Source organism: Callithrix jacchus, chromosome 4 (assembly GCF_049354715.1).
Source record: "Callithrix jacchus isolate 240 chromosome 4, calJac240_pri, whole genome shotgun sequence".
Lineage (NCBI taxonomy): Eukaryota > Metazoa > Chordata > Mammalia > Primates > Cebidae > Callithrix > Callithrix jacchus.
Window position 1 is genome coordinate 119,924,092 of NC_133505.1, and position 25,341 is coordinate 119,949,432.

At 39.3% G+C, this 25,341-nt stretch overlaps 1 protein-coding gene and 1 pseudogene across 6 annotated transcripts in view; one reads left to right on the forward strand and one right to left on the reverse strand.

Moving 5' to 3' along the window:
• The window catches only part of LOC103792595 (putative uncharacterized protein CCDC28A-AS1), a 33,654-nt gene that overhangs the window by 2,410 nt on the left and 5,903 nt on the right, over positions 1-25,341 (reverse strand). For 2 of the 6 annotated variants that reach the window (XM_078370746.1, XM_078370748.1), the window contains exons 3-5: positions 18,119-18,186; positions 17,783-17,900; positions 3,965-5,146 (exon numbers count right to left, since the gene is read on the reverse strand). In XM_078370746.1, the coding sequence (XP_078226872.1) occupies positions 5,041-5,146; positions 17,783-17,900; positions 18,119-18,186 (292 nt within the window). In that variant the 3' untranslated portion in view covers positions 3,965-5,040. Of the gene's footprint in view, positions 1-3,964; positions 8,498-17,782; positions 17,901-18,118; positions 18,187-25,341 lie in introns of all 6 variants that reach the window. The other 4 variants (XM_078370747.1, XM_078370750.1, XM_054254356.2 and 1 more) reach the window with 2 other exon arrangements.
• Positions 21,189-21,316, forward strand: LOC118153203 (U4 spliceosomal RNA; annotated as a pseudogene).

The window sequence follows — 25,341 nt, forward strand, 5'->3', positions numbered from 1 at the left end:
TTTGACAAATATTTATTTCCCACCCATTATGTTCCAAAACCATTCTTGCAGCTATATCAGTGAACATAACAATAAAGTTTACATTCTAGCCCATGTGTCAATATTGTAAAAGTACATCCTCTTGAATTTGCTATACAATCATTGTAAGGTAATTTGGAAGAGAACACTTTTTATTATGCACTCAATAAAGGCAGAATACAACATTTCCTTGTCAAGCATATAATGCCAAAATCCCAATATCATTATTTAGCTTCTCCGTTTACTAAACTCTAATGAATGAGCCCGCACCATACCATAAAGTTGCAGTAAGCTGGTGGCTGGGATTGGTGAGAACATTTTACCCCAGGAGCTTCCCTCCTGTGGACTCACTGATGTGCAAAGTGACTGCAGGAGTCCAAACCTTGTATAACAACCCTGGGATGGAATAAGATGCACCTTTGGGTCCAGAAGTGCTCCAAACATCTAACATATACACGTTTGAGTTGCAAGTGACCCAAAATTAATCATTCTGCCAAGTCTGATTCATTTTCTTCTTCCTCCTTCTTCCCTTTTTTTTTTTTTTTTTTTGGATCAAGATGTGCTTTGTTGCTGAGGCTGAAAGGCAGTGGCGTGGTCTCAGCTCCCTGTAATCTCTGCCTCCCAAGTTCAAGCAATTCTGCCTCAGCCTCCAGAGTGGCTGGGACTACAGGTGCCACCACCATAACCAGTTAATTTTTTGTATTTTTAGTAGAGATGGGGTTTCACCATGTTGGCCAGGCTGACCTCAATCTCCTGACCTCAGGTGATCACCCGCCTTGGCCTCCCAAAGTGCTGGGGTTACAGGCATGAGCCACTGCACCTGGCCCTGCCAAATATGATTCATAAAGAAAGCGAGCCTCCATCCTATTTTCTCCAAACACTTATGTAAACTATTCTATCCACTTTCCTCACAATTAATTCACTCCTGTTAGAGCACCATCCCCAAGGTGTAATTGGGGAAATATGGGTGTCCATACAATTTGGGAAATATGGTACTTGATACTTTCTTCTTTCCTGATACTTTCTTCTACATTGGACATAGAATCAGAGGCAACCTCAGAAGCAAAGGGGCAGCAGCCAAGGAGGTGGGGACAAGCAATGAGAGAGAAGGCAGAATTGGAGCAGGAGTGGAGCAGGTGCAAGAGTGTCTCCTATTATCGCAGTCTGATGTCTGTCTCATCAGGGTTCTCTTCCACCTCCACTATATGCAAGGGAGTTTTCCTAATTCCCTGATAAAAACTATTCCGATTCTCTGGATATTTACTTGGCTCTCTTGTGATGTTTCTAGGAACTCTAGCTAGACTTATTGCTTTACCTGCAGTCCAGGAGGTATCCACTCAGTGTAATCACAACAGCACAGCACAGGAAAGCCAGCCTAATAAGTCTGAGATTTTGAAACAATGAAGCTAAAATAATTTTATGTTACCCCTCTAGAAAAGAAAATAACATGAATTGCATTTTTAGAATTATAAAATAATGCAAATGTCTTATTTTAACAGCTCAGATCTCAGTTGCCAAGTAACAAAACCCACAAGTTCTCTGTATCTTCCATGAGCTTTCAAAGTTTGTTTCTGGCATACTTCAGGGCAAGGAGGAACTTGTTGCTAAATATATTGCATGTTCTCCCACAGGAAACTTGGAGACTTCTCAGAAAAACCTGGGAGGTAGAAGGGGTGATTGAAAAGTCACCACTAGCTTTTCCTTCTGAGCCATTAAATCTTTTACTAATGAAAGACAAAGATTAATTGTTCCTCCCCAAGATGAATGTTGCTTTGAGAAGCCAGAGGCATTTCTGAGAAGATGCAGCATTACCCTGGTGAGTTCAAGAAAGGGCATGTTGGAAAACAAGACCAAGATTCTGTCTTCCTTGTAGTTTTCAAACACGCCTAACCCTGCAAAATTCTTGTCAGTGCACAAAACTAGATGCCCAACCCTATGTCTTGTCCTTCTGTCCTATACTCTTGATGAAAATCAATGATGGCCTCCTCTGAACTCTTATATACCTTTTCTCAATATAAGCTCTGTCTACTCATCACATGCTTCTCTGCTACTAGTGAACACTTGTGATACCCCTAACTAGATTACAAGCTTCCAGAGGGCAGATACTTCTTATATTTCTTGTTTATTCCCCACTGGCCTAGAAAAAATGCTCTATACATAACTTCTAAATAAAAAACTTACTACGTGACTAAATATACCATATATGCCTAAGCTAAGAAAACATAAATAAATATGCTCCAAGTTCCCTGTTACCTTCCCTAAATAACAAACACACACACCCCCATAGATACTAAAAGGAAAGCCTCTTCTTTATTTCCATTAGCTTCAATTTCTAACTTCTTTTGGCCTATACTGATTTGTTATAGTAAAATATTTGAGGCCAGGCCCAGTGGCTCATGCCTTAAATCCCAGTACTTTGGGAGGCCAAGGTGGATGGATCACCTGAGGTCAGAAGTTCGAGACCAGCCTGGCCAACATGGCAAAACCCTGTCTCTACTAAAATTATAAAACATTAGCCTGGCATGGTGATACACACCTATGATCCCATCTGTTTGGGAGGCTGAAGCAGGAGAATTGCTTGAACCCAGAAGGCGGAGGTTACAGAGAGCTGAGATCACACCACTGCATTCCAGCCTGGGCAATAGAGAGAGCCTCTGTCTCAAGAAAAAAATATATATACATATATATATATATATATATATATATACATATATATATATATATATATATATATATATATATATATATATATATATAAATGGGCCTGTACTTAGTTTCACATTGTTTGTCTTCAATTCCATGATTGTATAGAATCATAGTGTTCCACGGCGTTCTCCCTATTTCTTGTTTTCTGGTCTCCTTTGTGGGTTCCTGCTGTGCTCCATCCCTTGGTTGCACTCCTTGGCACTGAGCCCATATTCCTGCTTCAGCAGTCACTTCAGGTCATATCATCCATTACTCTCTATTTACTGGTGACTGCCAATTTTCTACCTTTAAACTAGCACTCTCCTCCGAGTGCTAGGCCCACAGAACCAATTGCCTACTGGACATCTGCATATAGTGCCCCACAGACACCTCAAACCGTATATGACAAAACCAGAATTATATTCCTCTCCAAATGTACTCTCGGGGCTGTGTTCCTGATCTTCAAAAATGAGATTATTGTCAAGCCAGTTACCTAAAGCAGACACTGTCCCCTTGACCTGGCTAACCACTGTTATCAGTGGCTTCGGCTCTGCCTCTCACATATATCCTTTTATTTCTATGATCACCAGGCTAGTTAGGCACTAGTGTCTCTCACCGTATTATTACAGTCCTTGTCTAATGGGTCCCTCTATAGATGCATGGGTTTAACCCCTTCAAGTAATGTAATGCTGAAGTCACCGTGACCATTCTAAAATATAAATTTGATCAATTCCTTAGCTTGACTTAAAAACTTCTGTGTAACCTCATCCAGCCCCAACACTAGCCTTCTTTCTATCCCATCTAAATGTCTTTCCTACATCAAATGTGCTACACTCTCTCTTATTTTTTGGGTCTTGGCCCATGCTATTGCCTTGGCCTATCACACTCTTTCTGACCCCACCCTAGCTTTGTCCTAACTTATGCTTATTCTCCATTTTAATCTCTGCCTTTTCTGAGAAGCCCTTTCCAGCCCCCCAGGTAGAATTTAGGTATTAGGTACCTCCTTCATATTTCCAGAGCATGTGTATTCTCTCTTTGATAGCATTCACCAAATCATTTCCTGGATGATTTCCCATTTGCCACTCCCATGAGGACACAGATTCTGTTTTGTTCAAAGCTTAATCCCCAGCAGCTGGCCTAACTATCTGGAACATAGTATACACTCAGAAAATGTTTGCTGATCAGAGTCTTCAATAATACATCACATGAAATCACCTTCCCAAAGTGAGTGGGATACACTAAAGAGAAAAACATTTCTTACCTTGTATTTGAATGCAGAAGTGGGTTTTCCCCTTTCTCAACCTTATTGGTTGTTTTAGTCATCAAGCAAAGATGATTTCACCATTAAGTGAGGCAGAGGTAGGAACAGTACAGCAGAGACAGAGACAAACAGTTCCAGTGTCCAGTGAGAGCAGACTTCCCTTTCTCGCCAGGTTCACAAAGAGCAGGGGCCTGGAAGCCTCTATGATTCCCCTGGAACTGCTATTTTCTTTGATTTATGACTGGTTTCAGATGGAGCCAATGATAATGTACATTCCAAACTTCTGGCACACTCTGGAAGGTTGCAGTTAACTTTTCTATGCACATTAAACACATAATAATGATGGTCATTCAGACCTTATACTTGGCAGATTTTACACCGAAGAGAACCTGTTTCTTATTTGGCTGTTCAGATCACAAGGAATGACCATTAAATTCAAAGGGATTCTGGGTTTGACTCTCTCCAAGTAGATGCTCAATAAGGTAAGAAAAAAGTGGTCTATTCAGTGGTTAGTAATCTCCTTAAACTGTGCATTTCAAAATTAAAGACCCATCTGTAATCCTAGCGCTTTGGGAGGCCAGGACAGGGAGAATCTCTTGAAGTCAGGAGTTTGAGGCCAGCCTGGGCAACACAGCAAGACCCCATCGCTACAAAAAATAATAAATACAAAATTAGACTGTGTGCTGGGCTATAGCCTGTAATCCCAGCTACTCAAAAGGCAGAGTCAGGAAGATTGCCTGAACACTGGAGTTTAAGTTTTTAGTGAGCTATGACTGTGACACTATACTCCAGCCTGGGTGACAGAGCTTGTCTCAAAAAAAAAAAGGTAAAGGCCAAAGCACAAAGAAACCCACCATCTTACTCAGAATGGATTAAGGAGACTGTTTTCAAGGAAGTGATTAAAACTAAAGGTCTTAGCTAGCAAAGGCTGTAGAACCTGTTACTTCCTTTCTGAGCAAACAAACTGCCTAAATTAAATAATCACTCCACCAAAAGGCATTTAAAGGTCACTTGTAGCAGACTCCTTTTGTCAGGAACATCCACACCAATTATTTCTGGTGTGCTGGGAATACTAGCTACCCTGTAAGAAGGAAAAACAAAACAAAGCAAAAAATGAGCAAGCGAAACAGTTGATTTGTCATATTTCTTGTGGTAGCGTATCTTAAATCCAGCAAACAGACCCTAGAAGAACAAAGGAAAAATCAGCCTTTCAGCACTGAACTTACAAACCTAACCCTGATGCATGAGGTCTCAACTCATACTGGGCCTTATTTAGAGTTATCTAGGTCTTGGGTATTCTGATTTCTCCAACAGCTAGGTGCAGGTGTGGTATGGTCAAACAAACACAAGATTCAAGTCAGGAGGCCCAAATTTAAATCTACACCTTTACATATAACTCAGACATATTACCGAATGTCTCAGTATTTAAGAATTTTCCTCTTCAACAGGAAGATAGTGATATGTGTAACACCAGGTTACAGTGGTACTGAAATGAGGTGATATATCTAATCTTTTAGATTAATCTTTTAGAATAGCTTATTCAAGGGTCCTATATACAATGTGTGCACAGTAAATTCTAGTGTAAGAAATAAGCTGTGTACACTTGGCCAGCCAATTCACTCCATTTCTCTGGATTTCAGTTTCCTTATCTGTAAAATGGGAAATAATAATACCAACCCGTCAGATTGTGCAGAAATGCAGAGGCAGAAGTGGTGGCAGTGAAGTCACCAAAAGCAAAGGGGGCCAGATCTTCAGCTTCCCCACTGCACACAAACTGTTCACAGGACAATCAAGGCAGGGCCTTCATCTGTATTTAAAAATGGAGTCTCGCTCTGACATCCAGCCTAGTGTACAGTGGTATAATCTCAGCTCACTGCAACCTCTGCCTCCCGTGTTCAAGCAATTCTCCTGCCTCAGCCTCCTGAGTAGCTGGGATTACAGGCGCTTGCTACCATGCCCGGCTAGTTTTTGTATTTTTAATGGAGATGGGGTTTCACCATGTTGACCAGACTGGTCTAGAACTCCTAACCTCAGGTGATCCGCCTTCCTCAGCCTCCCAAAGTGCTGGGATTATAGGTGTGAGCCACTGTGCCCAGCCTCATCTGCATTTTTGTATATGGTTTAAATGAAATAATATATGGAAAGAACTTGCATTAACTCATTATATTATAAAATGATAGCATTTCTTCTTAATATACTGTTCCATAAATTTTATATTTTATAAAACAAATACATATTGCTTAGTTAGCTACTGTTTAAGCCCTAGATTCATACCTTAGTTAATTAATAAAACCCTAATTAATCCTGAAGCTAGCTCCCATCAGGATGTTGGTCCTGGTGTTTTCCAAGGCCTGCTGAGAAGAGAAATGGACAGTGACCCTCCCATCAGATGAGATTCCAAAAAGAGTCTCCACTGGACCCACACTCAAGCACCCTGTCTCCATCTCTAGAGAATTGCAAGTAAATTCCTTCCCAGAGACCAACGCATTTCTCTAATCCATGTGTTATACCCTGGAGCCTCAAGTTACAACACACAGATTAGGGAAATGGGTTGGTCTGTCTCCTGGCTTCTCTTCTAAAAACAATCTGCTACAGAAGTACCAGAGATTAGATGGTTTCTTTGGAAAAGGTTTTACATCTACTTTACATCTTTCTGAGTTGCTTTTAGCAGCAGCCTAAAAAGCTCCTTCACTTATGCCCAACACTGCAAAATGCCGGCCTTGTGAATTTAGAAACACTATCAACACTTAGCTGCAGGTAGATATTACTTGATATTAAATCACCATGGAATGTCTGTAGAAATGCACTAGATACCAAAGACTTTCTGACTGAGGAAAGGTAAGCACAATGAAATAATTAGATATGATTTGCCATTTCTTTACAAATGTTGCTACATATGCAATTCAGCACGTGGTTTCTCACTTTCCTTATTAGCTTGTTTGTTTTCATTGTGTCTAGCTCTCTGGAAATGATTTTTTAAGCCCTTGAACATCAAATAATGCAGTATTAAAAATCAATTTACTAGGTTAATCATAATGCTTTTCTCATTATGGTGTGCACCTATAATACCAGCTACTCAGGTGGCTGAGACAAGAGGAACACTTGAGCCCAGGAGTGCAAGATCAGTTGGGGCAACATAGCAAAACCCTGTCTCTAAAAATAAAATAAAATAAATAATGCTTTCCTCAGCACTGAGAATTCAACTGAAATGTGGCTCTGTAACAATACTGAGAGAATGCAGGACTTTCAAACATCTTTAAGGAAGAAAGTGGGTATCCTGGATGTAGGCATGGAGTTATCACTATATATTTGAGGAATATATGTAAATCCAAAGTTATTTAAAATGCTTCTCTACCCAACAAACTTGGGATCATGGGGAAGACATGTGTGGTACTTACCAATATTTCTAGCTTCCCTCTTCTAGGACAAGGAGATATTTTATTGTCCTACCCCCTTCAAATTATTAACAGATATAGCCATGTGACTTCTTCTGGCCACCAGAAGGAAGTGTTTAATTTCTAACATTCTTCTGATTTGTCTGGCTACCAGGGAAGCACACAGAGCAGAGCCATCACATGAGTGAGGGCTGCCCTTGAGAATCACTCAGCCATTTAGCAGACTTGGAATGAGCAAGAGAGAAACTCTGTCACTTTATGACACAGATTTGTTTGCTTCCACAGCGTGGCCTAGCCTTTCTTACCAGTACAGAGTCCACCAAGCCCTACCATAGCAAGCTCCTTAGGGTCTCTAAGCATGTCCCCATTACTGTCCATTCACTCTTCTGACTACTCACTCTGTTCTCCTGCCTCCCTTTCAGAAAGTCCCTGATGTCGGGCCTACCAGGATAATGTACTCCATCTCAAGATCCTTAATCACATCTGCAAACATCCTTCTGTCATATCAAATAATATTTTCAGCCAGTGTCTTTTAATCATCTTATCTCACCTTGCTCCTCTACCTTCCCACACCCCTTCTCACCCTTGACTAGCACAGTGTCTTAAACATGCATCCCTGCTGAATGAATGAATGCTTAAAAATGTATCCCATATCAGAATCTCTGCTTTATCAAAAGCCCAAACAATATGGTTAATAAAGCTACACACACTCAAACATACACATAAAGAAAAAGCTAATGCACCTCATAAAAACAAAACTAGGTAAGAAGAAAGTTGCTCAGTCCAGGCTATCAAAATTAATGGGAAAAGGAAGTAAATGGACTTCTCATACTGGCACTCAGTAGTCCTTAAGAAATATAAAATAATGCATTAAAAAAAGAATGCATCAACTTGATGATTATTTGCAGAAGCACATGTATTATACATGCATATACTAGCAGTTAATATATATGCATGGAATCAAATCACCCATAGCTCAGCAGAATCTAAGCCATATGTCTTCTTGCAGAGATTTGCTTATTAGCTGTCTTCATTCCTTCCATATTAGACAATCTGAGAAAGGTAAAGATAGTTATTCCGTTCTTCTCAGTTCCATTTCTGCTTTCTTTGTGCCTCATATTCATCAATTCACAAGGGCCTTCAAAAAAGAAACAAAAATTTCTCTTTAAATGTGTGATCTCTCTCTGCCAAATGTAGTGACTTCATAGTAATTGTTTCAACCACATTCTTCTGCTGACCCAATACTTCATATGTGATAAGATTGAAAACATTCCCTTTTGCCGGGCACAGCGGCTCACGCCTGTAATCCCAGCACTTTGGGAGGCCCAGGTGGGCAAATCACGAGGTCAAGAGATCAAGACCATCCTGGCCAACATGGTGAAACCCCATCTCTACTAAAAAATACAAAAATTAGCCAGGCGTGGTGGCACACACCTGTGGGCCCAGGCACTCAGGAGGCTGAGGTGGAAGAATTGCTTGAACCCATGAGGCAGAGGTTGCAGTGAGCCGAGATTGCGCCACTGCACTCCAGCCTGGCGACAGAGCAAGACTCTGTCTCAAAAAAGAAAGGAAAGAAGAAAGAAAGAAAGAAAGAAAGAAAGAAAGAAAGAAAGAAAGAAAGAAAGAAAGAAAGAAAGAAAGAAAGAAAGGAAGGAAGGAAGGAAGGAAGGAAGGAAGGAAGAAAGAAAGAAAGAAAGAAAGAAAGAAAGAAAGAAAGAAAGAGAAATAAATCAAAGAAAATATCCTCTTTCATCTGCTGTTCAATTTGCTTGCTCTCCAGCTGCTTGCCTATAGTTTACATCATTCTCTCAGAAGTACAACCTTGACAATTCTGGGATCCTCCAACGGCGAGTTTAAACTCACTTGAATAACCATCCATAGGGCTTCTAATTATCCCATGAGTGAATCCAGTAATTGAGTTGAAAACAAATCTCAACCACAGCAAAACAGTTTTAGTTTGAGTGCAAGTTCTGAAGTGGAAACTAAAAATGTGAGACTAAAGTATTATTTTAAGGGGCTATTACAGGGAGAAAATGGTAAAAAAAAATTTGCCACTGACAAGAAGAACTACATAGGGGTTAGCAGCCACGCAGTGGCCTGAGGCCTTGGAGGTGATGGCCCCCCTGGCTGTGGCTATAAACTAGAATCAGCTGAGCCACAACAGTGAATCCCACAATGTTCTCTGACACCTCAGGCTGAACTCCTGCTCATGTAGACCTTCTGTCCTTGAACTTCACAGCTGCTCTCATGTCCTTTCTATGTTTGTCAATTCTGGGTTTTCAGCTCACTTTATTCCCTAGTTTTCCTTCTGTTTCTTTATTCATAATGTAATGTTAGAAGAATGAATAAGGTAACGTATGTAAAACATGAGCATAATACCAGAATACTAGATCACAAAAACAATGTTACTTGGTTCATTCATTCATGTAATCACTACATGTATTGAGGGCTTAATACTTGTAAGTCTTTCTAATAGGTGTGGGAGATTTTACAACCAAAAAGTCACAGTGCTTATCCACAATTATTCCACACTACAAAGCAGAGTTTTTGAGCTACAGTCTATGGAACTCTAGGGTATAACTTCAGAAGGTCTGTGAAATCCTAAAATTGTCAGCAGAACAATGTTATGTTTACATGTGCTTTACTTTTTATTTTATTATTATTGTTTTTTTCAAACAGGGTCTCACTCTGTTGCCCAGACTGGAGGGCAGTGGCATGATCATAGCTCACTACAGTCTTGAACTCCTGGGCTCAAGTGATCCGCCTGCCTTAGTCTCCTGAGTAGCCAAGGACTATAGGAGAGTGCCACCACACCTGGCTAGTTTTTTTTTTTTTTTTTTAATCTTTTCAATTAGGGTCATATCTTGCTGTGTTGCCCAGGATTGTTTCAAGCTCCTGGGCTCAAGTGATCCTCCTGCCTCGGACTCCCAATGTGCTGGGATCATAAGTATGAACCCCCACACCCAACCAAGAGCACTTTTCTAAAGAGAGAAGGTCTATTTCTTTCAACAGATCCTCAAAGGGATCTGTATTGTGGTCATTACTGGTTTTCACCTACCCAGCATGCCTCTCCTGATAACACAATACGTTCCTTCCCCTTGGAGAAGTACCATTTGCCATTCTCAATCAATACGCTTTCCGTAAGTGCCAATCCCACCGCCTGCCTCCAGGATTAGTCCCCATCCAAATATATGGATGAGACTGGCCAAGTTGGACCAATCAAAGCAGAAAAGACATACACTTCCCAATAAGACTTCAAAACTCATAGAATTTAAGCCAAGAATGTTTATGGCCATCTTTGCCATCATGTGGGGAAGCCTGCCTAAAATAGAAGCCAATAAGAAAGCTAAGTAGAAAGCTGAAGAAAGGCAAACTTATAGAACTTTTGTTGGAAGACTTGATTTCAGCCAAAATCGAGGGCAATTCCAATCTGGGACTTTTTGGTACATAAGCAACAAAGTTCTGTTTTCCTGAAATCTGTTAAAATTATCTTTCTCTCCTTTTCAGTTAGAATCAATCCTGCTAATTCAGTTTAAATCTCTCCTACCCATCTCCCCAACTTACCAACAAATAAACAAAACTCCTAGTTTATTGTCCCAGATACTAAGCTATACAATCCATGGTTATTTATTCGACTTAGGTTTATTAATTACTTTATCTATCCTGAAGTACAAACTCCATCCCACCACCAGGCCACAGTTCACCATGCCCCCTCATTTCACTTTATCTCCACATCCACTTCTTCCATCCTTGCAGAACCCAAAAACAGAGATCACTTATTCCTCTAATTGACTCTGAACCACTTACAGAATCACAAAAGAGCCAAAATAGTTTTCTCCATGTGTTTTCCTCCCATCTTTAATATATCAAAGTGATTATACATCCTGTGTCCCCAATCAACATAGTAGCATTCAATATTTGGTACACTCTCACACTCTCAATACGTATTTGTGGAATAAATAAAATAAGGAATGATGGAACTTTTCTCTGTTGCTCTTAAAAGAAAGAGAAGCTGCCAGAATTGAAGCTTGATCCAGGGGATTGCCAGGGGACCAACCTCTAGGGAGGAAGATGTTGGTTTCATAGTTACTTGATCCATTAGAGTTCACAGAGGGCAGTGCACACAAAATCAGAAAAGCAGGTGGGTTTATTGCAGTGAATGTGAGGCAACAGCTAGTTTCATTTTGAAAGTGCAAATTTTAAACCCTACCCTAATGAAACTATAATACATGAATAAAAAATGAAAGTTAATATATAAAAGCAAAACCAATAATTACAATAAAAGGATGGGATTAAGGCTATATTTTCTCATTCTGAAAAATCTCTTTTATGATATTTAATGTGATTTAAAAGATTTTCAAAATACTTAGCACAAATCTCTATTTAAATACTAATATCTTTAAAAATATTGCAGCCTAGGCAACACAGCAAGATTCTGTCTCAAAAAAAAAACCAAAACTGGACATTGTTCACTGATGTTACAGCATATACTCAAGTAGGAAATTCCCTGGTGACAAAAATCTAGAAAAGTACGGCACTAAACACACACACACACACACACACACACACACACACACACACTTGGGTTGAAGGAGTTAGCCCATTTTATGAAATGGACTATATTTTATCATGAAAAGCAAATAGTATTTTAGTTATAGAGAAAAATACTACAAAAATCACTAGAGCAATTTTTTTTCACTGCAAGATCTGAATACAAGGTGTATATTTTTGCAACTGTGTGTTTTAGAAAAGAAGAAGTAAAAGAAGAATCACCTGCACCTAGGTGGCAATTCCCCATCACAGGGGCAGGGAGTCAGTCTAAGCCACTGGGCACAGAAGAGACTGTTTAGGAAATCTCTGTGAGCTCTAAAGGAAGTGAGAACACAAAAATGCAAAGCTCCTGTACTCCCCCACATATTACAGACTCCTCTAACTTTCTGTTGAATGTTTCAAGAGTTGGTCCTCGTGAAATAGAAGGGAGAGACCAAAGGGAAGAGAAGAAACAACAGCCATTTGTGGGGAAGCTAAAAGGACATGGAAGTACAGAGGCAGAAATGGTGGCAGGAAAGACACCAGGGGCAAATGTGGCCAGACCCTCAGCCTTCCCACTGTTCCTACACTGTCCACAGGACAGTCGGGGCAGGACCTTCATCTGTGTCCAGTTAGCTATCCTCAGCCTGAGGGGTCTCCTGCAGGATCTGAAAGAGAAGCATGAAACTCCAGAAAGGAAAAAAAAAATGCCTCTTTTGAAGGGGACTTCCCTTGCCAGTGAGGTTTCAGATCATGTTCTGTAACAGCATGCTGGCCTGTGTCAGGGCTTCCAGGAAATGAGACAACTCAGACGCAAAGTATTAAGGGAAAATTTTCAGTAGCGGCTTGAAAAAACTAACTGTTGAGTCTGACAAAGCAAAGTTCTAAGACAGTGCAAAGTATAACTACGGCTGCTTTGAAAATAAAACCAGAAAGCAAGGACAGAAAACCAGAAAGCAACACCAGAAAGCAAGGACAGGTGTTGCTTAGTTTTAAAAAATAATTAGAGCTTCTGTTTATTGAAAGCTCACCATGTGTCAGGAGCCTTGCATGCCTTATCTCTTATTCTTACATGAGATGATATGAAATTGACATTATTATCCCCATTCTCATCTGTGAAGTGAGAAACTATACTCAGATAAATTAAGTAAATTAGCCAACATCACCCAGTTCCAGGGCCAAGATTCAAGCCAAGGTCCATCCGATACCAATTACTATGCTTCTCCCTTGACCTTTCTGTCATTAATTAATTCATGTGACTAACTGTGAAAGTCACAGACTTCTTTAAACCTAGATTTTTTCCTTCTGACATGGTACTAGTAGCCTAATGTTAGATAAAATCATATCCTAAGATGAGCTAATTTAAGCCTCAATCTGCCTCTGTCACTAACCAGTTCTGTGGAAATGGACAACTCATGTAACTTCTCTGGGTCTCAGTGTTCCCATCTAAAAAGTGGGTTCGTACAAGGCCTCTACAGCTCTTGACTTCTACGAGGCATACTGAGTCCTCACACGCCAATATAAAAAAGGAAATTTCAAAATTGTCTTCATTTTTTAACAAAGTATATAAAGGGATCATTCCACTTCTTTATGGATAATATATATTTAAAGCACCTATGTTTAAAAAATTAAAATGCTTTAACATTTTCTGGATGGCCTTACAAATGGAAACAAAGTATTCCTAGCCAACCCTCTGTCAGCAGAAAGGCCACACAGAAAAAAAGCAAATCAACATTCTTTACCACTCATAAATCATTATTCAGCGTGGGAAAATGATTACTTGCCAGGAAGTAGAGCCTATGAATCATTATACTGTTGTCCTTGACCTCTGATAGAGCAAGAATTAGGGGAAAGACTGAAAACCTGGGGTGTGAACTCTGATTTGCCAATAGTTCCACTCATGGCATCATAAGGAAGTGAAAACAGAAAGCTGATTGAGCCATAGGGCTGTCAAGTCCTGCTGCTGCTGCTCTGCACCTCCAAGCCCAGAGCCAAACAGCATGGGCCCCTCACTTTCTGAGTCACTCCTTGGGTATGAGTCTTTACAGCCCCAAAGAGTCATTCATCAGCAAATGCAAATAATGCCACCCCTGGGCTTGTCCTGACAGTCAACCTGCTTGTTAATGCCTGTGTAAGAGATATCCAGTTTGGAAATCACAACAAAAGTCACAAGGAAGGGGTTAAATTGCCTAACAGCGTTCATTTCCTAAAATAAAAACACACGAAAGATAGCTATTAAAAATATGTGTTCCTTTGTGGTATTAGCAAATATTGTGCTATTTCTCTTCTGTTGCTAATAAGCTATGGATTACAACTGCAAATTCTTTTCTTTTTTTTTTTTAGACAGGGTCTTGCTCTGCTATTCAGGCTAGAATGCAGTCATGCAATAATGTCTCACTGCAGCCTCAACCTTTCAGGATTAAGCAATCCTCCCACCTTGGCCTCCCAAATAGGTAGGCTAAGCCAGGTGTGTTGGTTCATGCCTATAATCCCAGCAATTTGAGAGGCTGAGGTGGGAGGATTGTTTGAAGCCAGGAGTTCAAGACCAAATAGCTAGGACTACAGGCATAAGCCTCCATGACCAGCTAATTTTTTTAATTATTTGTACAGTCAGGGTCTTGCTATGTTTCCCAGGCTGATCTCAAACTCCTGGGCTTAAGCAGTCCTCCCACCTCTGCCTCCCAAAGTGCTGGTATTATATGCATGGGAGCCACCTGTAGGTGGGTGGGGAGCCACCATGCCCAGCTTGCAAATACTTTTTATATTACATTTTTCTATATGGCCTTTGATGTCTTTAGAAAATGTTTGTTTTAAGCAAGAATCTTTTTGTGATTAAAAGCATATAAAAATATGACATATTTAATATATTATACACCAAATATACAAAATCCTAGAAACTTATAGAAGGAGATAGGAAAGTTAATTTTATAACTAATCTGAATATTGTTCTCTACTTTCCTTAATATTTTTAAAGTTAGTGAAAATAAAACTATATTGTTCTGACTATGTAGAAGGAAGAATGTTTCAAAGTCCTTTTGGTTCTGGGAGGAGACATTAGAACCTGTCTTTATGATAATGCACAGATTGGAGGGAGGAGGATATGATAGCCAAAGTGTTACCTAATCAGTAGACTCTCACTCATTTGATCCCACCTTCTTACTAGTTAAAAAAAATTGAGCATGTACCACTACCATATCTCTACATTTTAATTTATGAATTACATAATTGTTATTAATACATTTTGAATAATAAATAGGTCATTCACAAAAGTACATCTTTTAAAATATGATATTTATTAATAATATATTTATATATTTTTGTTATTTCCTTTTTCTGTACCTTAATAATCATGTGTACCCCACTTTGGGACCACTGACCTTTTAGTTTGCTTGTCATGATGGAAGTCATCTAAAAGGAACTCTGGAAAGTTTGAGTCTCTAAATAATCTTGTTATAATCCAAAATAGCCTGTTAATTTCAAGATTGATCTTCAGTCAACTAAACTAAGCACTCATAAGAAGTCACAATGTAAAAGAGTTCAGGCCACTGTTTGGTTAGCTTACAAAGAGTTATTTCTATTTCCGTAAATTTTTTTGGATCACTGCCTATTGGCTTTGAGGGGACAGCTAAATATCATCTCCTCAGTAATGTCATTTTCCCTCAAGTGTCTTTAATATAGAGCTATTTCTCTAGAAGAGAACAAGGTTACATAAAGGGAAGAGAACATGTCTTCCTCCAAGATAGATATGCAATGTGGGGAAGATTCCAAGGAATACAGACAAGGCTGAACAGAGATGACGGTTCTTTTACTTGGATGTGGTGGTAACTTGCGTTTCTAGATAAACTTGAGTACTGTTGCTCAGTACTGGTACTGTTGGAAGAACATATGAAACATCTGGCACAATCGGTGAAGGAAATATGGGCCTGGATCCAGGTGTTAGATGGGTACAGCAAAGCACTAAACCTCTCACACTCACTCTCTACCTACATGCCCCCAATCACAAAATTCCCCTACTTAAAGGGCAAATACTCCTGCCTCATTCACTTACCATTTAAAAGTGTATTTGCTTGCTTTTCTAAAGACTCCTAGTGGGTTTGGAGAAAGTCACTAAACTACTGTTAACACTTAGTGTGACCTTCAGGAAGAGGCCTCATGGACTAATAAAAGTGCAAGGGGATTGGAAATGTTGGTGATGGGGTTGTGGCAGAGAAAGGAGAATGAAAGGGAAAAGGCTGTTTGGAAGGCCTATTGGTTTCTAAGGGGGTAATTCTGGGGTGGGGAAAGTGGTGAATAAATTCTCTGACAGGCAAGCAACATTATTCACACTTTTGTTTAGAAATCATCCTAATGACAGCCACCCTAAATTTTGGTTCTGTGTTGGGGTTAGTTCTACAATCACTGAAATGAGGAAGTGAGCTCAACAATTTTGTAAACCTCAGAGCTGACAAGAAGTTATGAAAATTCCCAGTGGGGTTACATTAGACTCTAACACTTAAGGAAAAGCAGGGAGATTCCATTGATGAGTCATACCTAAGGGACAAGGGAGGCTATAAAAGCTTTTCTCAGACAAAATGAGTCTTTACAAAATTGGAAAGAATCAAATGAAGTTAACAAGTTTGGAAGATATGGGTGTATTTCCCATAGAACATGAGCATCGACACTACATGAGAAATTCTTGGAAACAAAGATTGATGCAAGAAGAATGCCTGGTTAGAAGCAAAAAAAAGCAAGAGCAAAGATGCTGGTTCTGAGGCCGGCAGGAATGTTGGGGGAGGATCTTGGGACTGAGTCAGCTGGGACCAAGGAAGAGCCAACCATAACTGGGTGGATTTAAGGAATGCTAAGACAGGTCCAAAGTCAGAGAGAAGAGGTGACCAGGGAGCCTGAGGACAGGGCCAGGCACTGTAATACCAAATTCCTTACGGAATCAGCAGGGTAGGGCAATGTCTCCAGGGCCGGAGAGATGACCTTGCCAGAGGTGTTTGATGGTAGAGGCTGAAGGAGACAGAGATTAACTGTACCAAAAAGAAGTACATTGATGGGAGATGACTAACCTGGATGAAACTTTCCTGTATAGCTTTTTCTTATTGAACACATCTACTAAAGGTTTTGGCATCAAATTTTATATGATACAAAAATTGTAACAGCACTGAAGTGACTAATAAATGTGTGGTGTCAAATCTAACGTGAGCATAAATAACTTTGAACACTGTGGATGATAATTTGGAAGATTCTAATTGCATCTTGACAACAAAACATAAACATTAGAGTCTATATAATGTCAAAACGTCTGAATGGAAAAACACAAGCTTCTTTTTCTGCAAACATTGTATATTTTGGAAGACTAAATATATATTTGATAAAACCACAGTATATAAAGCCAAGGCATTCTATGATCTGCCTGGATGTAATTATTTTCCATGGTTTTGTGTAATCATGGTAAAATAGTACTAATTCAATAGCTAATAACTAACTCTAATAATAATTAACATGTAACAGTGGCTGAGTTTCCAAATAACTATATGATGTATGTATTTTTAGTGCCTATATTTTATATATGAGTCTTTTACAAATAAAGTAATTTGGCCAGGTGCAGTGGCTCACGCCTGTAATCCCAGCACTTTGGGAGGTTGAGGCTGGGATTGTTGGTATGGGGTTGTGGCAGAGAAAGGAAAATGAAAAGGAGAAACCTGTTTGGAAGGCCAATTGATTTCTAAGGGGGTAATACTGAGGTGGGGGTTGGTCAGGCTGGTCTCAAACTCCCGACCTTAGGGTGGATCTTACCTCAGAGTGGATCTCACCTGAAGTCGGGAGTTTGAGACCAGCCTGACCAACATGGAGAAACCCTGTCTCTACTAAAAATACAAAATTAGCCGGGCGTGATGGCACATACCTGCAATCTGTAGCTACTCGGAAGGCGGAAGCAGGAGAATCGCTGGGAGGTGGAGGTTGCCGTGAGCCGAGATCACACCACTGCACTCCAGCCTGGGCAAAAGAATGAAACTCCATCTCTAAAATAAATAAAATAAATAATTTGCTCAGTCACACAAAGGCAGAGGCAGAACTCAGAATTATATTTATCAGTTTTGAGAATCCTAGCTCATCATCTGGCCATTTACATAGTTTTAATTGGTTTTAAACACTTTTTTCTTTTACATTAGAAATAATTTCTGTAATAATGTTTTATTTTATTGCATCCTGTTTTATTACAGTGAAAGAATCTGCTTACTTATTGTCTCCCCAGCTACAACGGAATTCTTCCACAGCTTACGTGAGGTCATCAACATCTGGTCACATCTGGAAAACAGAAGGAGCTCAACTAATGTTTATTAAACTAGAACTAGATCTAACACGGATACAAAATTAACAGTTCTGGCTGGGGACAGTGACTCACACCTATAATCCCAGCACTTAGGGAGGTCAATGTGGGAAGGTCACTTGAAACTACAAGTTTGACACCAGCCTGGAAAACACCGAAAGATAACACAACTCTGTCTCTACAAAACAGTTTAAAAATTAGCCAGGTGTGATGGTGCATACCTGTAGTCCCAGCTACCTGGGAGGCTGAGATGGGAAGATAGCTTAAGCCCAGGAGTTCAAGGTTGCAGTGAGCTATGATCACATCACTACACTCCAGCCTGGGCAACACAGCAAGACCCTGTCTCAAAAACTAAATAAATAAAAATAAAAGAGTTTTGGTAGAGTTCAGAAAGCACGTCAGATCATTTGCATCTTAATTAATGGTACATTAGCTTCCAGACTTAAGCAAACAAGTTTCATCTACAACTTTGATTTCACGGATTCTTTCAATATTAACATAGCTTTGATGCAGTTTTATTACTCTACTTGTGTGTAGTTCAGCTTATTCAATATAATTTTCCTTTTTATTTTCCCTTTTGTTGATTACCTGCCAGCTTTTCTACACTTCTTTCTCACTCCCCACCTTGTCATTGCCTCTAGACAAATCAATTTAGTCATTTGTTAGATTAAAGATAGAAAAGACACAGGAAAAAAAAACTTATATGAACTTTAGACATAGATTTTTTTCTCCTTCCTTCCTTTTTTTTATTTCCTTCTTTCTTTTTTCTTTCTTTCTCTTCCCTTCTTTCTCTTTTTTGGGTTTTTTTTTTTTTTTTTTTTTTTTGAGAGAGAGATTCTTACTCTGTCACCCAGGCTAGAGTGCAATGGCACAATCTCAGCTCACTGTAACCTCCGCCTCCCAGGTTTAAGTGATTCTCCTGCCTCAGCCTGCTGAGTAGCTGGGATTACAGGCATCCTCCACCACAACCAGCTAATTTTTGTATTTTTAGTAGAGATGAGGTTTCACCATGCTGGCCAGGCTAGTCTCGAACTCCTGGCCTCAAGTGATCTGCCCGCCTTGGCCTCCCAAAGTGCTGGAATTACAAGCATGAGCCACCAGATCCAGCCCAAGACTGGGTGCCCAGGCCCAGGATGGTCTCAAACTCCTAGGACCAAGGGATCCTCAAGCCTCTACCTCCAGAAGAACTGAGATTACAGGTGCACTATCGCACCCAGCTTTAGACCTCTTAGTTTTATTTCCCAAATTACTGTAAAAGAAGCTTAGAATTATTTTTTTCTCTTCTGTTTTAGCCCATGTTATAACCTGGATGGGCAACGACTGATTCTTAATGCCTGGCCACTGATTTTTGAGTGCTGAAATATTCAAAAGTTTGTTAAGCTTATTATTTAATATTCACTTATTCAGAGTCTGTCCCTAGGCAGAGCTACTAATAAAAACACAAGACAACTGTTGGCAGTTATTTTTATACCATTATCAAAAAGATTTCCTGATTGTGGGGAGAGCTTCCATGGCCACCTCCCTGTGCAGGCTAATCCAGGTACAAGAGCTATATTTAAACACTCCCAATGCCCATAAGGAGCACAGGCTCAAAAGCAGAGTCCACGGCTATCCATCAATGTGAATCTCTAGATCCATCCCTTCTATTTGCTTTCCTACAGGATAAATACATTTTTTGAACTTGTACTGATCAGTTTCAGCTGCACAAAAATAAAGACAAAATGTAACAATCTCCACCTCTGTTCCCCACAAGCCATTAATCTGATGTCAATTCTGATATTTTCTCTTCTAAAGGGACACACTTTAGTCCTAATTTCCAGAACACAACAGGTCAAAATGTTCTATGACGTTTTAAACTTCCTTCTACCTTCCCCAAAGAGTCAGCAACTAACTAATTCTTAAGAAAGAAGAAAGAAATAAGAAGACTAGGAGATTGTATACTAAAAAATTAACATTTCAAAGCCAAAATAAACATGAGTTCAAGTCCTGCTTCTTAAACAGATTATCTGAGCTACGTTTCCTCTAGAAGCCTTGTTTTCCTGATCTCTAAAATGAGGACAGAATATACTCTCCTCATCAGGTGGCGTGCGGATTAAATGATATTATACGTATACCTACTATATACACATACACATATATATCGTTATATATATGGTTATATATGATACATACAGCACAAACTCACATACACACACAGTGTATAGCATGAGACTCAACAAATGGAAGCCATTGTTTATTAGTCAAGGCAATGCATTAGTACTTACTAAGTCCTAGGCAAAGTATAGTATTCAAAAGAGATCCAATCTTATTCCTTTCTTCAAAGAGCTTAGGATATTATTTAAAAGTTAGAATAAAATTTTTGAAATATAATACATAATTAAGACATAAATTATGTAATTTTTACCGTATATATTGTAATTCAAAAAAGGAAGTAATACAAAAAGATGGGTTGAATTTTTTTAATGGTAAAAAATGTTTAATGCCAGATATGGTGGCTCATGCCTGTAATCCCAGCATTTTGGGAGGCCACGGCAGGCAGATCACCCGAAGTCAGAAGTTCAAGGCCACTCTGGCCAACATGGCGAAACCCTGTGGCTATAAAAATACAAAAATTAGCTGGGTGTGGTGGTGCATGCCTGTAATCCCAGCTACTTGGGAGGCTGTGGCACGAGAATCACTTGAATCTGGAAGGCAGAGTTTGCAGTGAGTCGAGATTGCACCACTGTACTCCAGCCTGGGCAACAGAGCGAGGCTCCATGTCAAAAAAAAAAAGTTTAAATGCACATGTAAAGTTATTCTTTAAACACTAAAATAGGAAGCAAATTTAAATAATACAAGATAGTTGTCTATTTTATTCCACAGCATGGTCAAAGTTAGGACACAAGTAGAGTACATACTTAATTATTAAGCATTTAACATGGCATTTTCTTCTCCTTATGTTTCATCAATATCTAAACAGCCTTAAAGACTAATAAAAATAAGCTTTGTGCATTGGCAGTATCGTAGCCAATGAGGTTTATTCGAGGCACGATTATTGCTCATTGAAAACTTTTCCCAACTCCCCGCCGTGACGACTTGCAATATAGTTTTTGACAGTCTGTACGGAGACAGATTAAAAAAAAAAGACTATTAAAAATACTTTTCCAACTGCTAGTAGGGACGTAAATATCAAAATATTACCTCTAATATAAATTTATTGTACAGAATTTATATTTTATAAATTTATCTTAAGAATTCAGGACCTTGTGGGCAATGATCTCATTTCTTCTCACATGAATGAATTATATTTTTTTAAAAAACTCAAGGTCAAGAGGGTCTTGATACAATGGCTAATCATAAAAAGCAAAAGCAAATGAAACTGGGGGCATTCAATAGATTTGTTCTAGTGAGTAAACAGCCATCCAGTTGACATTGATAGCCTAGGTTGACTGGGAGATCTCTTAGAGTCTAGGGTAATCACATTCGGCTACTCAAAAAGTTATTTTCTTTAGATTATTTACTCATCTATGCAATTTCCTAATATGTGCCAGGTATTGTGTTGTACTGCAATGTAGTAAGTGTTTTAATAGACAAATGTACAAATTGCTTGGGAAGCACATCAACACAGAAGAGGAAATGCCAAATTGTGGAATAGTTAGGAAGGTTTTCATTGAGGAAAATATTCAGGCTGATTATTTGACAAGCAGCAACCCTGAGAAGTAGATCCCAGTAGAAGTCTCTGAGGTGTCTGCCTGATCTCCTACCTGAGCAACCAGCACTTGAGGCCTTGGCCAGATAAATGTGAGCCAAAATACCTTGTGGCTTCCTTGGAAACGCAGCTCAGCAACCATTTCTGGGGACAAAAGGCCACGGTAGTAGGCACCTGGCTGTTAACACGTTTGATAGGCCTATGTCATTTTTTCTTTTTTAAGGACCTTAATACTTCTTCCATCTCTGACTCTATATTCCCAACACTTATTAACTGCGTTAGTAAGTAAGGACCAGTGAGAACAAGAGAAGGGAAAATGGTCTTTTGGGCAATGTATTCATTCAGTCTCTGGGAGTTTTCAGTGAGCAAGTTGGATATATTTTCAATGTTTTTCTCAAATTTGTAAGAAAATTAACTATCAAAGCTTTTTTTAAATAAAAAGATGTTCATGGGCTGGGCACAGTGGCTCACATCTGTAATTGCAGTGCTTTGGGAAGACAAGGCAGGAGGATCACTTGAGGTCATGAGTTCAAGACTAGTCTGGGTAACATAATGAGAATGCATTTCTACAAAAAAAAAAGTAAAAATTAGCTGGGCATGGTGACATGCACCTGAGTTCTGACTACTCAGGAAGCTGAGGTGGGAGGATCTCTTGAGTCCAGGAGCTGGAGGTTGCAGTGAGCTATGATCCCACCACTGCAGAATTCCAGCCTGGGCAACAAAGTGAGACCCCCATCTCTAAAATAAAAATTAAAATTAAAAAAGACTATTGATGGTGTTTTAATTGGAAAGAATATATTTGAAAAAAATAAAAACTAAGTAACATATAGAGCTGATAAAAAGAGAATTATAGTACCTGTATACACATATAGCATTATTAAAATATATATAATATAAACACATATCAAATACAAATCTTCTAAATAAGATGCCATCTCAAGGTTTCAGTCATTAACTCAAAAACATTGCTTCTCCATGCTGCTTATTAACTTCTGTCTCAACAAGTCCTTTACACTCTTGACTCAGCCATGTGAGTATATATTTTTAGTCCACAGGATTAATTAAGAATATTTATTAAACTTTCTGGCCTATCCTTCAGCTTTCTGATCACTGGGAATCTACATTTGCAGATATTCTTCAATATCCAAGCATGCACTACACTTGCCCAAGTTTTTGACCTGGGTTCTATGCTATGAGAATCACAGTGATAAACGAAATTTTGTTATTTTAAATGTATTCCATCCATGCGTTTTTTAGGGCTTTGCTTTCTATTTTCATTAATATTTTGTGAGGTTTCTTCTTCTTTGCCTTCTTCCCCCTCCTCATTTTACTATTGTCTCTCAACAAACCTATTTCTATATGTAACATACCCATAAAAAAGAGAACTAAAGCAAATACCCTGAAGAACATTCAGCAACAAATCACAACCTCCTGATCCAGGGAAGATGGCTGAGGCTTTTTAGGCACGAAGTCTCTCCAAACTGATGCAAACTGAACTATGTAATTTCTAAGCCTTCCAATCTACTCACTAAAAGCATATAGACCTATATTTAACTAAGTATATATACTAAGTGAGAGCAGAGGGTTCTGGGGTGAGGGAAATAAAAGAAAGGAAAGAAACATATTTTAAGAACTGGATCTGAGCTGTGAGCCTCATATGCACTATCTCATTTAATGTCTAAAACAAAACTGTAAACTAGGTATGACCATCTCTGAGAGATAAACAAAAAACTCAGAGAAGTTAATTAACTTTCCAACATTCTGACAGCTAGTGAGTGAAAGACCCAGAATTTGAAAGCAGCTGGTCTGATTCCACACTTCACACTTTTTACTTGCTGAACTCTGCTCTCACACCAAATGGGCCCACACTGAAGCTGTTTAAAATCCATAGGGAGAGGAAGATTTGTATTGAGGGGGAAAAGAGTCTACTTGAAAAAGGAAATCAACAAATATAAACTAGGATACAATAAAATACAACAAGGAAGGTGGTCAAGTAACATAAAACATGGTCATGGACAAAAAGCAAAGAAGAGGAACCACCTGTGTTAGACGGAGGTGAGCTTTGATGTTCTCCCCTTGAGCTCATTAATATTTACCTTTCCTGGACTGATATGGAATTTGGATTATTGGATGATTGCTCCACACTCTCTTCGACTTTGTTTCTGAATGTGTATAGAGTCCTGGGATCCAGATGGGCTGTTGCCATTTTTCTTACCCTAGCCTTCTTACCTATCCTTACCAAAACTGTTCCCCAAAACACCAGCTAAGCTAGTAATTCTTGAAAAATAACAAGGAAGTAGAATTTGAAATTGTTTTGATAACGTCTGTGCAAATAGCTGCAAATTCTATAGATCACATCATCCTGGGGGCTGCAGTGTTTACAGTCAGAAAAAGTCAAACCAAATATTTGCATCTAGGGCTTTACCTGTTAGAACAGCAGCGAAGGGTTCAAAGTCCAGGCTCAAGGCAACCATGGAGGACTATCAGTTAGCTTTATGAGTGTTTCCCTCAAAGTTCCTAAGAGCTGACCCTCTTGGCCTTCTGCCAGCTCCTTTGAAATGGGGATATCAGCTCTATCCATTCACTTATCAAAAACATGTCCATTACTGGGCCAGATAAAATTGTTTGAGTACTCATTTGAAATCCTAAGCAGCCATTCCTGCTTTGGGCCAGGAAGACATTTAAAGGTACAGACTAGCGAAAGAAGAAAAATAATTGAGGACCTTTATCCACACCGTCAACACCTCTTCTTTCCTTCCTGGAATTTGAACTGAAGACTTGGGTATGCAGTAATAACTTGGAAAATACCCAGATATTCTTCTGGGAACCCCCAACACATTGTTCTTTCATTCTTTGGATCATTATAAATCAGAGTTTTAAAGGGAGCAACTTCATTTTGGTTTTGGTGGATTGAAATTAATTTAGGCCATTAGATGAAAGAGAGAGAAGGAGTGAAAATGAATCTGGAGAACGTCATCCTCAGCAAACTGACACAAGAACAGAAAATGAAACACCGCATATTCTCACTCATAGGCAGGTGATGAAAAATGAGAACACATGGACACAGAAAGGGGAGTACTAAACACTGGGGTCTATTGGGGGGAAAAGGGGAGGGCCAGTGGGAGGGGGAAGTGGGGAGGGATAGCCTGGGGAGAAATGCCAAATGTGGGTGAAGGGGAGAAGGAAAGAAAAGCACACTGCCATGTGTGTTCCTACGCAACTGTCTTGCATGCTCTGCTCATGTACCACAAAACTTAAAATCCAATAAAAAATTTAAAAAAAAATGTACTCATCCTATACTACCCCAAGCCTGGAAACATAACTCTTAAAAAAATCATTTTTAAATATAACTTTGGCACAAATAATTCCCAGGGAGAAATAAACCCACGTTTCTTATAATGAAGAATATTGTGGCTGGATGCAGTGATTCATCCTGGAATCCCAG